This window comes from Anomaloglossus baeobatrachus, chromosome 1 (genome assembly GCF_048569485.1).
Source record: "Anomaloglossus baeobatrachus isolate aAnoBae1 chromosome 1, aAnoBae1.hap1, whole genome shotgun sequence".
NCBI classification, from domain to species: domain Eukaryota; kingdom Metazoa; phylum Chordata; class Amphibia; order Anura; family Aromobatidae; genus Anomaloglossus; species Anomaloglossus baeobatrachus.
Window position 1 is genome coordinate 40,125,663 of NC_134353.1, and position 16,899 is coordinate 40,142,561.

The 16,899-nt window shown below is 47.8% G+C and overlaps 1 protein-coding gene across 2 annotated transcripts in view; it reads left to right on the plus strand.

Moving 5' to 3' along the window:
* Window positions 1–15,045, plus strand: part of LZTS3 (leucine zipper tumor suppressor family member 3) — a 201,785-nt gene extending 186,740 nt beyond the window's left edge. For both annotated transcript variants that reach the window (XM_075346451.1, XM_075346458.1), the window contains exons 2-4: window positions 3,609–3,950; window positions 5,030–5,860; window positions 10,417–15,045. In XM_075346451.1, the coding sequence (XP_075202566.1) occupies window positions 3,648–3,950; window positions 5,030–5,860; window positions 10,417–11,121 (1,839 nt within the window). In that variant the 5' untranslated portion in view covers window positions 3,609–3,647 and the 3' untranslated portion in view covers window positions 11,122–15,045. The remainder of the gene's footprint in view (window positions 1–3,608; window positions 3,951–5,029; window positions 5,861–10,416) is intronic.
* The last annotated feature ends 1,854 nt before the right edge of the window (window positions 15,046–16,899 follow it).

Below are 16,899 nucleotides of genomic sequence, written 5' to 3' on the forward strand. Positions count from 1 at the left end.
TCCCAGCCTGATAATACCAGCCCCCAGCTGTCTGATTTACCGTGGCTGGTTATCAAAAATAGAGCTCTGCAACCTTTCAACAAGCTTTATTCGGGTGATAAACCCGAACAGGAACCGGATGCATAGTCAAAAGTCAGTGTTCAGCACAGAACACAAGGTCTTTGGTGCAGACCTCAAACTTTACAATTCAGGTTCATCCCTTATATGCTGATTGTCCTGGTAAATTTTAACGAGGCAATGGCTTGGTGGACTCTGACCGTCTCTGTCCGGCTTTTCACGTCTGGTGGCCTTTTTCATATCTGGCGGCTGGTGGCATGTTCTGGTATTGATTGAGGTGACGACAGTCAACAGTTGGACAGTAAATCTCTCACATCGGTAGTGACCCTTGGTACTGTTGTTGTAGGCTCCACACTGGAATTTTTTGTTGTGTCGCTGCGTCCTGTTTTTCACCTCCTTTTTATCGAGAACCAAAGAGATTTAATATTCTTTACAAAATGTGAAAAAAACAAACATAATTACGTGAGCTCCGGAACGAGTCCTGACCCGGCCTGATCTCGCAGGACGGCAGGCATTTTGGCGGAGACTGGGTTTGGGTTTTTTTTTGGTAATGAAGTTACTGCGCGCGTTTTAAGTTCACAGGAAACGCGCCACGTAGGGACGAGCTCCGAATTCTCTCTCCAGGAGCGAACATCACACGTAACCTTTCCTTCAACTCGGCTTTCATCTGCAGCAATTGCTGAAAACACTTAACTGGGGAAATCTCTCGACTGAGAAATTGATTCTGACAGCGCAGAGACCGGAGCATCGTAGGGAGGTGTAGAGGGAGGGGAGCCAAAAGTTCACAGCCGAGGCGAGAGACTCGGGAGCGGGGGGGGACGGGGACGAAGCAAACTTCATAGGCTGGGAATGAGATGTTAACGAGATGTAGAACGTGATCCACATGGTAAATGTCAGATCTGGCGGAGGCGAGCGCCGGTCCAACCGGCCGGGACCTTACATGGTGTTGGGTTCGTCCAAAACATGGTGTCTAAGACTAGCTACCTCAAGTGCCAAATGTTACCTGTGTCCTACTGCTTCTCTTGTGTAACGGTCTCACAGGGAAATTACACTTTTGTATTATAGTATGGCGACTGGTTAGTATTGTTGAGTGGGGCAAGTTCCGATCCAAAGGAGACGCTGGGCTTCATCGATTGGTGGAGTCTCAAACCGGAGAGATAAATAGGTAGAAAGATGGATAAGAAATAGATATATGATGGATGTATGGATAGATAGATAGATAGAAGGATGGATGGATAAACAGATAGATAGATATGTGCCGCCCCTGCAGCGTTTGAACCGCTCGGATCCGGGGTTTGCTGTGGCTCGAGGGTCCCCGGACCCGGGGGCTCACGGCCACTTCAAATGAAAAGGGGGTATTTACAGGGGATTAGTGTTCGTGACGCCACCCGTGGTTCGCGGTAAGGGGAGAACCGCCGCTGGCGATGGGAGTACCCGAGGGAGATGGAGTGGGGCAGCCAGATGACTTTCCCTCCACGGGTAGGGGAGGCCCCGGGACTCTGGATGATGGAGGTGTAGGGGAGTGTGGTGCAGATTGGAAGCAGGGGCGGACAGCGTACTTACCTCAGGCAGTGTTGGTAGTGCTGCGACCACAAAGCAGACTGACACAAAGGTAAACCAAGTTTCTGGGTGCCGCTGCCACTTCAGGGGAGCTCGTCCAGGAGTCCGCTCCCGTTGGTATTGCTAGTGATCTGTACCTTGCCTCCATGCACTGTATTTTAGATGTTTCTGACTGACCCCTCGGCCTGAAGCTGTCGGGGTCCTGCTCCCTATAATTAAATAGAGAAGCTGTGCTCTCGATGGCTGACACTTGGGATTTCAGTGGGCTGCATAAGCTGGAAAGCCCTATCCCCCTCGTTGTGTTGCTGCCTTAGAGCTCTGAGCTCTTGGGGAAAGTTCATAAAGAGACTATCCTCCACAGGTTAATTATCAGGTTGCGTGAAGCTACTCCCTGATCTAGGGTCCTGTACCCCGCCGTGCTCGGTACCGGTCCGGTTACTAGATTTTCCGGTGTCGACCGTTCCCCTAAACTAAGCCTGGCACCTTTCTCCAGCACCCTGCGACCGGGTCTCTGACTCCTCCGGTCCCAGACCACCCTCTGCGACCTAGCCACCGTCTCCCATGGAGCTACAAATCCCTCAGCTCATCACTCTCTGAGGGCTACTACTACTCTGACTATGTCCCTCCCACCAGCCTGCCTGACCCCTAAGCGGGTGGCCCTGTTCCAGCTAGACCACCCACTGGTGTGCCTGACAGGGTGTGGTGTGAGGTGTGACTAAGGTTCGAATGCTGATGGAGCAATACCAATAGTTAGGATCCCAGAACCATGGAGGATGAGTTCTGCATCAGAAGAAAAGGGAAGTGCAGTTCCCTGTGACACCCTGATCAGATCAGGAGCATCACACAAAGATGGATAGATAGAAGGATGGATGGATGGATGGATGGATGGATAGAAGGATGGATGGATGGATGGATAGAAGGATGGATGGATGGATAGAAGGATGGATGGATGGATGGATGGATGGATGGATGGATGGAAGGATGGATGGATGGATAGAAGGATGGATGGATGGATGGATAGAAGGATGGATGGATGGATAGAAGGATGGATGGATGGATGGATAGAAGGATGGAAGGATGGATGGATGGATAAATAGATAGATAGATGGATAGATAGAAGGGTAGATGGATAGATAGATAGATAGATAGATAGAGGGATAGATAGATAGATAGAAGGGATAGAGGGATAGATAGAGGGATAGATAGATAGAAGGGTAGATGGACAGATAGATAAATAAATAGATAGATAAATGGAGTTCGCATTCCAAAAAGGTAAAGTGCCAACATTGTTAATGTATGTGATAGGGTCTAAGCGAAAAAGCTTCTCCTTGTGTATAGTGCCAAGCCGGTATAAGGAGACTTATAGGCCATGCAAAGCTTCTCCTCGATATTATACAGTATATCAGTGTAAATTTGCTGCCCTCTAAATAAACTAACATTCAGCCATTAATGCCTAAAATAAGAGAGGTGTACTTACTTTTGTTAGATACTGTATGTGCAAATCAGCTGTTCAAATGGGAACAAAACTAGAACACCTATTGGATGTAACAATTTTAACGAGCATTGACTTAGGATAAAAAACCTAACCAGACACTCCATTTGCAGACACGTGTTTCAGGGTTTTTGCTCCTCTTTAGGGCAAAGCAAGCTATCTGATTTGGCTGCATGAGAGGATTCTGGAGGGGGTTAAGGGGAACATTTTCTCATTGTGGATAGTGTCAAGACAATAGTTAGTGCTAGACTCGCTGAGTAGAATATTTGCATATTTATATTCCCAGAGGAGCATTGAATGGCCTATAAGTCTCCTTACACAACATGTCAGGCATGTTGTACTCCACCAGGAGAAACTTTTCCACCTAAACCCCATATCAGAAATCTCTCACCCAGCCATATTAGATTTACTGCTTTGCACTGAAGAGGCACAATCGGACCCAAACATGTTTCTCTGTTTTTTGCGGTTTGGGTAACTCTGGCTTTACTTTGTCTTGCAGTGCCGTTGAGTGTCATCACACACCCTCCTCTCTGCCGCCATGGCAAAATTAGAGTCAAGAACCGTCCTGAGCGACGCAACCTACCAGAGCCAGGAGTCGTACCACTCGTTCGCCAGCCGGTCTTCTGACTCCCCCTCCCAGGGCACTATGGGTAGCGTGGGCAGCGGCGTGGCCAATGATCAGGAGTTTGCAATGAAGAGCGTGGGCACCAGGACTCAGAACAGCCTCAAACAAAGCGACAGCTTCAGAAACGGCTACTCCAACCGATACTCCGGGGAGGAGAAGAGCTACAAGACAGAGAAGAACTCCATGTACATCAACGAGCAGCGCAAGAGTGAGAAGGTGAGAAGGTCTGATAATGTCATACACATGGGCACTGCTGTCCTCCAGACACAGCGCCACTCTACAAAAGGGGCCGTGTCTGGTATTACACCTCAGCTCAGGATCAGTTATGTAATGTATGTACACAGTGACTGCACCAGCAGAATAGTGAGTGCAGCTCTGGAGTATAACACAGGATCAGTAATGTAATTTATCTACACAGCGACTGCCCCAGCAGAATAGTGAGTGCAGCTCCGGAGTATAATACAGGAAGTAACTCAGGATCAGTAATGTAATGTATGTACACAGCGACTGCACCAGCAGAATAGTGAGTACAGCTCTGGAGTATAATACAGGAGGTAACTCAGGATCAGTAATGTAATGTATGTACACAGCGACTGCACCAGCAGAATAGTGAGTACAGCTCTGGAGTATAATACAGGAGGTAACTCAGGACCAGTAATGTAATGTAGGTACAGTGACTGCACCAGCAGAATAGTGAGCGCAGCTCTGGAGTATAATACAGGATGTAACTCAGGATCAGTAATGTAATGTATATACACAGTGACCCCACCAGCAGAATAGTGAGTGCAGCTCTGGGGTATAATACAAGAGGTAACTCAGGATCAGTAATGTATATACACAGTTACTGCACCAGCAGAACAGTGAGCGCAGCTCTGGGGTATAATACAGGAGGTAACTCAGGACCAGTAATGTAATGTAGGTACAGTGACTGCACCAGCAGAATAGTGAGCGCAGCTCTGGAGTATAATACAGGATGTAACTCAGGATCAGTAATGTAATGTATATACACAGTGACCCCACCAGCAGAATAGTGAGTGCAGCTCTGGGGTATAATACAAGAGGTAACTCAGGATCAGTAATGTATATACACAGTTACTGCACCAGCAGAACAGTGAGCGCAGCTCTGGAGTATAATACAGGAGGTAACTCAGAATCCCACAAGCCTCTTTTCTTGGGTAAATAATGAAGCGACTTGTTGGAGGTCCTACACATATCTTTAGGAGAAGTTTAGAGAATCTTTTTGATCTCTAGTGATAAAGGTTCTGCTGATTGTTTGTCGCTTACTATTTCCGCAGAGTAACGAGCCTTTGGTGAGACCCTCTGCCTTTAAGCCGGTGGTTCCCAAGAATTTCCATTCCATGCAAAACTTGTGTCCTCCTTTAAACAATGGCGTCACCGAGAACCGAAAGAGCTCCGGTCATGGGAACAGCAACAGCGCAGCCGCCCTGAAGAGCAGCCTGGAGAAGACCAGCCACAATCGCTCTTCCAACCAGGTGGGAGGTCTCTCCGATTCTGGTCGTAACTCCCTGACCAGCCTACCGACGTATGGGACTGGTTACAGCCAGCATGTTGGCCCGATGAGCGCGTCAACAAGCCATATCAACCGCATTGGGACTACCTACGTAGAAAAGAACATAGTGGGATACAATGGAATTTCTACCTCAGACAGCGGCCGATCTTCCAGCAAAAGCACCTCTTCTTTTAGCAGACTCAACCATCTCAACGAGGCTTTGCCGTTCCATTCACCGTCAAGCGACGACATCATCCAAGACCTGGAGGATCGTCTCTGGGAAAAGGAGCAAGAGGTGATCCAGATGAAGAGGAACCTGGACAAGAGCGAGGCGGCTATTTTTCAAGTCTTCGAAGAGAAGCAGAAGATCTGGGAACGGGAAATGGAAGACCTGAGACAGAACTATGCCAACAAGCTACAGCAGGTGTCCAAGAAAGCTCAGCGCGCCCAGCAGGCCTTACAGCTCCAGATATTCAAGCTGCAGCAAGAAAAGAAGAAGTTCCAGGACGATGTCGGCCAGTTACTGCAGGAACGGGAAGACCTGGAGAAGAAGTGCATGGTCTTCAAGAAAGAGCAGTCAGAGTTCCTCCCGAAGATCGAGGAAACAAAGTGGGAGGTAAGATATCAGCACAAGGCTTCATGCCCTCCTATATTTGTCCTATCTAGTGTTGAGCGGATCCGAACTGTAAATATCCGGATCCGCATGGTTTCAGCGTACGATCCGGGTCCGGGATTTTTTTTTTTCTCTCTCTCTTCCCCTCTGTACTCTCTCTTCCCCTCTCTTCTCTCTCTCTTCCCCTCTCTACTCTCTCTTCCCCTCTCTTCTCTCTCATCCCCTCTCTTCTCTCTCTTCCCCTCTCTTCTCTCTCTTCCCCTCTCCTCTCTTCCCCTCTCCTCTCTTCCCCTCTCTACTCTCTCTTCCCCTCTCTCTCTTCCCCTCTCTCTCTTCCCCTCTCTCTCTTCCCCTCTCCTCTCTTCCCCTCTCTACTCTCTCTTCCCCTCTCTTCTCTCTCTCTTCCCCTCTCTTCTCTCTCTTCCCCTCTCTTCTCTCTCATCCCCTCTCTTCTCTCTCATCCCCTCTCTTCTCTCTCTTCCCCTCTCTTCTCTCTCTTCCCCTCTCCTCTCTTCCCCTCTCCTCTCTTCCCCTCTCTACTCTCTCTTCCCCTCTCTCTCTTCCCCTCTCTCTCTTCCCCTCTCTCTCTTCCCCTCTCCTCTCTTCCCCTCTCTACTCTCTCTTCCCCTCTCTTCTCTCTCTTCCCCTCTCTTCTCTCTCTTCCCCTCTCCTCTCTTCCCCTCTCTACTCTCTCTTCCCCTCTCTTCTCTCTCTTCCCCTCTCTTCTCTCTCTTCCCCTCTCTTCTCTCTCTTCCCCTCTCTTCTCTCTCTTCCCCTCTCTTCTCTCTCTTCCCCTCTCTTCTCTCTCTTCCCCTCCCTTCTCTCTCTTCCCCTCCCTTCTCTCTCTTCCCCTCTCTTCTCTCTCTTCCCCTCTCTTCTCTCTCTTCCCCTCTCTTCTTTCTCTTCCCCTCTCTTCTCTCTCTTCCCCTCTCTTCTCTCTCTTCCCCTCTCTTCTCTCTCTTCCCCTCTCTTCTCTCTCTTCCCCTCTCTTCTCTCTCTTCCCCTCTCTTCTCGCTCTTCCCCTCTCTTCTCTCTCTTCCCCTCTCTTCTCTCTCTTCCCCTCTCTTCTCTCTCTTCCTTCCCCTCTCTTCTCTCTCTTCCCCTCTCTTCTCTCTCTTCCCCTCTCTTCTCTCTCTTCCCCTCTCTTCTCTCTCTTCCCCTCTCTTCTCTCCCCTGGACCCGGATTCTTAGAAGTCCCCTCAACTCTAGTCCTATCTCTTTGCAGTGACCACATGATCTTCTACATCCACAGGCTGAATAGAGCAGCTCTCTCCTCCCCTCTCACAGCAACATATCACAGCATCATCTCATTATCTTAGCTAATTGATTACTTTGAACTGATAATCTTCTAGATCTTTGGGAGTCCGACTTCCTGCACCCCCACCGATCAAGTGTTTGGAAGTATACAAGTACACCGTGCATAGAGGTCATTCTCCAGTACTGCATCTCAGCTCCTGTTAAAGTTAATAGGAGCTAAACTGCGGTACCCACGATGGCCCACTATATGGTGTACAGAGCTGTGTATTTAGTGACAAAGTTGCAAGCAGCTGACCGGTGAGGGTGTTGGGTGCTGTGCATAGTCAATCTAATATGGATGATCTATGCGACGAAGAGGTCATCAATATATTAGTTTAGCATAAGCCTGGACATACACACCCGGCTGACTCGGCCTGTCCTTGCACAACAGAAAAATCAGGGGAAGTGAAGTGGCTCATAAGTGAAGAAAGCAACAGAAAGATCCAGGGAAGTGAAGGGGCTCATAAGTGAAGAAAGCAACAGAAGGATCAGGAGAAGTGAAGAGGCTCATAAGTGACAAAAGCAACAGAAAGATCAGGGGACGTGAAAGGGCTCATAAATGAAGAAAGCAACAGAAAGATCAGGGGAAGTGAAGTGGCTCATAAGTGAAGAAAGAAACGGAAAGATCAGGGGAAGTGAAGCAGCTCATAAGTGAAGAACGTAACATAGATCAGGGAAAGTGAAGTGGCTCGTAAGTGAAGAAAACAACAGAAAGATCAGGGGAAGTGAAGGTGCTCATAATGGAAGAAAGCAGCAAAAAGATTAGGGGAAGTGAAGTGGCTCATATGTGAAGAAAGCAACAGAAAGATCAGGCAAAGTGAAGTGGCTCGTAAGTGAAGAATGTAACAGAACGATCAGGGAAAGTGAAGTGGCTCATAAGTGAAGAAAGCAACAGAAAGACCTGAGGAAGTAAAGTAGCTCATAAGTGAAGAAAGTGACAGAAAAATCAGGGGAAGTGAAGTGGCTCATAAGCAAAAAAAAGTAATAGAATGATCAGGAAAAGTTAAGTCACTCATAAGTGAAGAAAGCCAAAGAAATATCAGGGGAAGTGAAGTGGCTCATAAGAGAAGAAAGTATCAAAGATCAGGGAAAGTGAAGTGGCTCATAAGTGAAGAAAGCAAAAGAAAGATCAGGGGGAGTAAAGTGGCTCATAAGAGAAGAAAGTAACAAAGATCAGGGAAAGTGAAGTGGCTCATAAGTGAAGAAAGTAACAGAAAAATCAGGGGAAGTGAAGTGGCTCATAATGGAAGAAAGCAGCGGAAAGATTAGAAGAAGTGAAGTGGCTCATTAGTGAAGAAAGCAACAGAAAGATCAGGGGAAGTGAAGTGGCTCATTAGTGAAGAAAGAAATGGAAAGATCAGGGGAAGTGAAGTGGCTCATAAGTGAAGAAATCAACAGACAGATCAGGGAAAGTGAAGTGGCTCATAAGTGAAGAAAGCAAAAGAAAGATCAGGGGAAGTGAAGTGGCTCATAAGAGAAGAAAGTAACAAAGATCAGGGAAAGTGAAGTGGCTCATAAGTGAAGAAAGTAACAGAAAAATCAGGGGAAGTGAAGTGGCTCATAATGGAAGAAAGCAGCGGAAAGATTAGAAGAAGTGAAGTGGCTCATTAGTCAAGAAAGCAACAGAATGATCAGGGGTAGTGAAGTGGCTCATTAGTGAAGAAAGCAACAGTAAGATCAGGGGAAGTGAAGTGGCTCATAAGTGAAGAAAGAAAAGAAAGGTCAGGGGATGTGAAGTGGCTCATAAATGAAGAAAGTAACGGAAAGATCAGGGGAAGTGAAGTGGCTCATAAGTGAAGAAAGTAAAAGTAAACTAAAAGAGAGGTGGAAGACAGAGAAGGGCAAATAGAGTCTTATCTTGGTGAGACACAGAGGCTGAAACACTGGAAAGGCTCACCTTGCCAAGTTGTGTGAGACACAACCACCTGTAAACACTTGAAAGTCACAGCTGCTGCAGCCCCACATGGATAGGAACTTTAAGGCGGTGGTGGAAAGGGTTCGCGTCATGCGATGTTCGGCTCTGCATGCACTTGGTGGCACGGCGGCGTCAGACTCTGTTCACACTACAGAGTCTCACAAGAAATCTGAGGCTTCTGAATTGTTCAGCCAGAGCTGGGCATCGGCTGATTCAGGTTCACTGGTCTTCAGTTCTACAGGTGTTAATTCCTGCAGACTTGTGAGCACGAACTAGGGGATCGGGTTGCTAATTGCCTCATGCAGCTGTCTCTTTCCTATTTAAGGCACGGCTTCCCTACAGTATGTGTCGATGATAGCTTCAGCATTAGCTCCAGCGATCCCGGTCTTGTTGGTGAACCAGTTTATGGTGATCTGTGTTGCCATATTGAGTGGTGTGAACGTTCCCCTGTTGTGCGTTACTTCTTTCCCTTTTTCATTGTTCCCCTGTATACATATTGTCTCTCAAGTGTGTTCTGAGTGCCGTGTATACGAGTTTTTATTCTCCCTTGTCCGTGTCATTTTGTGGGGTTTTGTTATTGTGTTTTCCGGCCCATCCCAAGGGTGTGGGAGAGGGAGAGTAAGATCAAGGCTCAGACAGGAGTCAGGGTCACGCTGGGGGCTCGGACCTGGCTACCATCAAGCCTACCTCTGAGATAAGGGACAGCGCAGGGTCTCCGGTCTGAGGGCCAGCTTAGGAGCCCCTGTTCTGTCACTACATACCCCGTGACAGTTGCTGCCTCGCTGCCGTGAAGGAAGAGAATACAAAGGTACCTCGATGGTGATTTGATTGTACAACGCGTTTTGGAAGTTCCATCTCCTTCATCACGACAAAATCACATAAGTAAAGGGGGGATAAATAGATGTGTCCGTTGAAGTCACTGTCCACTAACTGGTATCCTGTGTTCAACAAGTCATTTTTTGATCGATCGAGAGAGAGAGAATATTTCTTCTAACAATGACTTGGGGAATCGGCTCAGATGAGTCGGGGTAACGGATCCCTACTCTCCGAGTTACCAAGCACATTGATATTGTAAGCTCTTTACAGTTGAACGGAACAGTTGGAAATATTTAGAACACAGGATATGGAATCTCCAAAACGCGTTGTACAATAAAATCACCATCGAGGAACCTTTTGGATTGTCTCTTCCTTCACGGAAGCTCGGTGAAGCTTCCACCACCGTCTTACAGTTCACAAGTCAAGAGAGCAGATATATCACAAATTTTCCTCAATTTTTCGGTACTGTTGACTTATGTAAAGTTTGTTGAAGTGACATCGACCATATAATCATGTGGGCTTTCCTCGGTAGGTTTGTCAAAAAGCTGGGGAGATATCACTATTGAAGCAGCAGTTGAAGGACGCCCAGGCGGACATTGCTCAGAAGCTCAATGAGATAGTCAGCCTTAAAACGCAATTAAAGGAAGTCAAGGCCTTACTGCGTGAGAAAGAGGAGCAGATCGCCTCAATTAAAGATTCCTACAGCACCAAAAGCGTCAGTCTGGAGATCTGCGAGAGCGAAATGCAGAGGAAGCAAAGCGAGGCGCAGCAAATGAAGGAGAAGCTCAACCAGTGCGAACAGGAGATAGCGGGTTTGAAGGAGACCTTGTCCGATCTGGGTCAAAACCCGTACACCATGGACCTGACCGAGAAACTGAGGGACACTCTGTCCTGCGAGAGCGACGAGGCCAAGATGAAACGCCAGAACGAGGACAGCCTGGGCACGCTCAAGAAGGACATCGAGAGTCTCCAGTTGGAGTTGGTTTTGGAGAGGCAACAGCGGGACCAGCAGGTGGTGGACTTCGAGGACGAGAGGCGCACGTGGCAAGAAGAGAAGGAAAAAGTCATAAAATATCAGAAGCAACTGCAGCTCAACTACGTGGAGATGTATCAAAAAAACCAACAACTGGAGCAAAAGATCAACGAGATCACCGCCAAGGCCACCACACCGCCGGCAGAAGACAAGAAGCCCTGGACGCCATCAAGACTGGAGAGGATAGAGTCCACCGAAATATGAGGACGGTTGACTGTGAGTGTTCACTGCGCATGTGCTACCTACTCCAGCCCACGATATCAGGAAAAGACCGAACAGAGTCTCAAGGTGGACCATTGACTCCATCCAACAACCACCCTGAAGGACTCGAAAAGGTGTCTCAAGTGCTTGCTGTAATGAAACATTTATGGTGTACGGTTTATTATGCCGCCAATGATACTATATGTCTGTTTTATTTTTCCCTTACGCCTTCACCTCCCTCAGACTTGCCCGGTCCGAAAAAAAAAAAAAGGTGTATTATATTGTTATAACGCACCGGGCGGGCAGTCGAAGGGGAAGTGCAGCGTCGTGACTGTTACCAGTCCTTAATCGTTTAGGACTCACGGAAGGAAAAAGGTCAAAGTGACTTGGATCATGAGTTCATTTAGCCATATTGGCTAGCAACGGACGTTCTGCTGTGCAGTGAAATCTAGCAATCTGTCCTAATCTTCTAGGCACTGTTTACTGTGAATTATCCCCAAAATCCAGGGACCTTAGGAAATGTTCTTTGATACTTTTTTTTCCCTATAGTATTATATTACATTACAATATTTTAGCAAGTCTGCACTACTGATAACTTACACTTAGTGACTGTGAGATCGTGTGCCCATCCGTGTGTTGTCACTACCAGGGTTACATTTTACGGGGTTCTTTTAGGCCAGAAAAGCCATGTACAACCCATGGATCATATCCATAAAAAAGAAGAGTAAATAGGGGGGGATCCTCTGTTCCAGACCCTTATCTTGGTTACCAGATTATCTGGAGGACCCGAATCCACTAATTTGGATGGGCATGGTGCACTACCCCTGTTCTCCTGTGGTGGCGCTGTAGGAAATTTGAACACTCGCTGCCAAGTCTTTCCGTAGATTACAACTGATTGCTACAATCTAGGACTAATTTTTTATCGTGGGATCCTTTTAAGGCCCCCTTCACACATCTGTGTTCCGTGGGCCATCAGTGTGCTGTCCGTGTGACATCCAGATAGCACACGGACAACAAGAACTTGTATACTTACCTGTCTCCACCGATTCTGTCACACTTGCTTCCGGGTCAGCAGTCAGTGCAGTGAATATTCATGAGGCATAATAAGCGGGACCTGGAAGCAAAGGCAGCGTCGGAGACAAGTAAGTATAAAAATCTATTTAATTTCAGTGAGGTGTCCTTTGGTACGTGTCACATGAATCACATCCGTGTGAGGTCCGTGCGTCATCCGTGTTCTCAGTGTGCTATCCATGTGACATCCGGATAGCACACAGACAGCAGGAAATTGTATACTTACCTGTCTCCAGCGCTGCTGTTACACTTGCTTCCAGGTCAGTGAATATTCATGAGTCATAATGAGCAAGACCCGAAAGCAACAGCAGCGCCGGAGACAGGTAAGTATAAAAATCCATTACGCTTCAGTGAGGTGTTCTTTGGTACGTGTCACATGGATCACATCAGTATGCAGTCCTTGTGACATCCAGAGTGCATACGGACAATAGGAACTTGTAAACTTACCTGTCTCCAGCGCTGTTGTCACACTTGCTTTCGGGTCTGTAGTCTCTGCAGTGAATATTCATGAAGTATAATGAGCAAGACCCGTAAGCAACAGCAGCGCCGGAGACAGGTAAGTATAAAAATCCATTAAGCTTCAGTGAGGTGTGCTTTGGTACGTGTCACATGGATCACATTAGTACGCGGTCCTTGTGACATCCAGAGTGCATATGGACAATAGGAACTTGTATACTTACCTGTCTCCGGCACTCCTGTCACACTTGCTTCCGGGTCCGCAGTAATGAATATTCATGAGGCATAATGAGCGGAACCTGGAAAGCAACAAAAGTGCCGGAGACAGGTAAGTATAAAAATCCATTAAACTTCAGTGAGGTATTCTTTGGTACGTGTCACACGGATCACATCAGTGCGTGGTCCGTGTGACATCCAGAGTGCATACGGACAACAGAAATTTGTATACTTATCTCTCTCCGGAGCTGCTGTTGCTTCCGGGTCCGCAGTCAGTGTAATGAATATTCATGAGGTATAATGAGCGGGCGGGACCCGGAAGCAACAGCAGTGTCGGAGAGATGTAAGTATAAAAATCCATTTCACTGAGGTGTCCTTTGGTACATGTCACAAGGATCACATCACAGATCACATGCCATGGGTCATCCATGTGTCAGTGTACTATCCATGTGACATCCGGACAGCACACGGAAAACAGGAACTTGTATACTTACCTATCTCCGGCGCTGCTGTTATGCTTGCTTCCGGGTCAGTGAATATTCATGAGGTATAATGAGCAAGACCCGAAAGCAACAGCAGCGCCGGAGACAGGTAAGTATAAAAACCCATTTCACTGAGATGTCCTTTGGTACGTGTCAAACGGATCGCATCCATGTGCGGCCCGTAGGCCATCCATGTGTCAGTGTGCTATCCATGTAACATCTGTACAGCCCACGGACAACAGGAACTTGTATACTTAACCTGTCTCCGGACCTGCTGTTGCCTTATGGGCCGCAATTAGGGCAGTGAATATTCATGAGGCATAATGAGCAGGACCTGGAATGAACAGCAGCGCCGGAGATAGGCAAGTATAAAAATCCATTCAACTTCAGTGAGGTGTTCTTTGGTATGTGTAACACGGATCACATCAGTGTGCGGTTCGTGTGACATCCGAGTGCCAGTGTGCTATCCATGTGAAATCCGGACAGCACACGGACAACAGGAACTTGTATACTTACCTAACTCCGGCGCTGCTGTTGCTTCCGGGTCAGTGAATATTCATGAGGCATAATGAGCAAGACCCGGAAGCAACAGCAGTGCCGGAGACAGGTAAGTATAAAAATCCATTCAACTTCAGTGAGATGTAGTCCGGCATGTGTCACACAGATCACATCAGTGTGCGGTCCGTGTGACATCCATGCTGTCAGCCAAAAACCGACATGTCGCCATGTGGAGCACACAGTCCATGTTGAAACACGGTCATTTGAGGAAACCCATTGATTTTAATGGGTCTACGTATGTCCGTGTCTCCAGTATGTGTGGAACCGACACCACACGTACCGGAAAAGAACAGTCCAAAGTGAGGATCCCCTTGAAATGACAATTTTCTTAAAGACTATTTAGAAGTAATCCCAGACCACCTCTTCAAATTAATTTAAAGTGTGACCATCATTTTAATTTTTATTACATAAATCAAAAATACACATGAAAATAAGAAACTTTGCAATATATCTTATCGGAGAAATCTTCTTTCTCTTTCTGGGCGGATCTTTCACTATCGATTCATGGGAACAATCAGTATTCAGTAAAGCCAGACATTATCAGTACTGACATAGGACAGGACAGTTGGTGCTTGTTAAATTCCATGGAGGAGCTGGAATCAAGCACAGACAATCTGCTGCTCCTGAAACTGGAGATGACAGTTTGTGCCCATAAAGTTATATGGAGAACTGTAAGAGGAAAGTGCCCGCAGTGCCATCGCGACTGTCTGCCTCCTGCGCCTCCCTCCATAACACTTCAAAAGCACCAACTGTCACCAACTGTCACCAACTGTCATCCTATCTCAGGAATAGGAAACTGTGTTATCAATGGAGTGAACGATCAGTCCAGGAGGAGAAAGAAGATTTATCTGATAAAATTTATTATAAAGTTTCTTATTTTCACATGTTCTAGTGATTTATGGGAAACAAAGCAAACAAAAACGATGGTTACTCTTTGTATTCACACTTTTTTTGAAAGGTAAAATACTTTTAACTACCTAGAGGTCACCATTCAAGGAGCAAAGTGACTGACTATGACTACTACTAAGGGTTACATTTTACACCACATTGGGTTGTCACTAGTGATGAGCGGGCACTACCATGCTCGGGTGCTCAGTACTGGTAACTAGTGATGAGCGGGCACTACCATGCTTGGGTGCTCAGTACTGGTAACTAGTGATGAGCGGGCACTACCATGCTCGGGTGCTCAGTACTGGTAACTAGTGATGAGCGGGCACTACCATGCTCGGGTGCTCAGTACTGGTAACTAGTGATGAGCGGGCACTACCATGCTCGGGTGCTCAGTACTGGTAACTAGTGATGAGCGGGCACTACCATGCTCGGGTGCTCAGTACTGGTAACTAGTGATGAGTGGGCACTACCATGCTCGTGTGCTCAGTACTGGTAACTAGTGATGAGTGGGCACTACCATGCTCGGGTGCTCAGTACTGGTAACTAGTGATGAGCGGGCACTACCATGCTCGGGTGCTCAGTACTGGTAACTAGTGATGAGCGGGCACTACCATGCTCGGGTGCTCAGTACTGGTAACTAGTGATGAGCGGGCACTACCATGCTCGGGTGCTCAGTACTCGTAACTAGTGATGAGCGGGCACTACCATGCTCGGGTGGTCAGCACTCGTAACTAGTGATGAGCGGGCACTACCATGCTCAGGTGCTCAGTACTGGTAACTAGTGATGAGCGGGCACTACCATGCTCGGGTGCTCAGTACTGGTAACTAGTGATGAGCGGGCACTACCATGCTCGAGTGCTCAGTACTCGTAACTAGTGATGAGCGGGCACTACCATGCTCCTGTGCTCAGTACTCGTAACTAGTGATGAGTGGGCACTACCATGCTTGGGTGCTCGGTACTGGTAACTAGTGATGAGCGGGCACTACCATGCTCGAGTGCTCAGTACTGGTAACTAGTGATGAGCGGGCACTACCATGCTCGAGTGCTCAATACTCGTAACTAGTGATGAGCGGGCACTACCATGCTCGGGTGCTCAGTACTCGTAACTAGTGATGAGCGGGCACTACCATGCTCGGGTGCTCAGTACTCATAACTAGTGATGAGCGGGCACTACCATGCTCGGGTGCTCAGTACTCGTAACTAGTGATGAGCGGGCACTACCATGCTCGGGTGCTAGGTACTAGTAACTAGTGATGAGCGGGCACTACCATGCTCGGGTGCTCAGTACTGGTAACTAATGATGAGTGAGCACTACCATTTTCAGAAATTCGTTTGAGTCCCCCATTGACTTCCATCTGAACATCCAACTGCTTGTCACGAGTACTGAGCACCCGAGCATGGTAATGCCCGCACATCACTAGTTACGAGTACTGAGCACCCGAGCATGGTAGTGCCCGCTCATCACTAGTTACAAGTACTGAGCACCCGAGCATGGTAGTGCCCGCTCATCACTAGTTACCAGTACTGAGCACCCGAGCATGGTAGTGCCCGCTCATCACTAGTTACAGTACTGAGCACCCGAGCATGGTAGTGCCCGCTCATCACTAGTTACCAGTACTGAGCACCCGAGCATGGTAGTGCCCGCTCATCACTAGTTACAAGTACTGAGCACCCGAGCATGGTAGTGCCCGCTCATCACTAGTTACGAGTACTGAGCACCCGAGCATGGTAGTGCCCGCTCATCACTAGTTACGAGTACTGAGCACCCGAGCATGGTAGTGCCCGCTCATCACTAGTTACCAGTACTGAGCACCCGAGCATGGTAGTGCCCGCTCATCACTAGTTACCAGTACTGAGCACCTGAGCATGGTAGTGCCCGCTCATCACTGGTAATGAGCACCCGAGCATGGTAGTGCCCGCTCATAACTAGTACTGAGCATCCGAGCATGGTAGTGCCCGCTCATCACTAGTTGTCATTTCTCCTTAGACTAGATTGAGTGCTCATAGCCACACGATTACTTGGGTTTAGTGGACGTTGTCCGCCCCATGTATCTCTCACAATCACTTTGGAGACAACACACTGACCGGGGAGACTTTCTCACCACC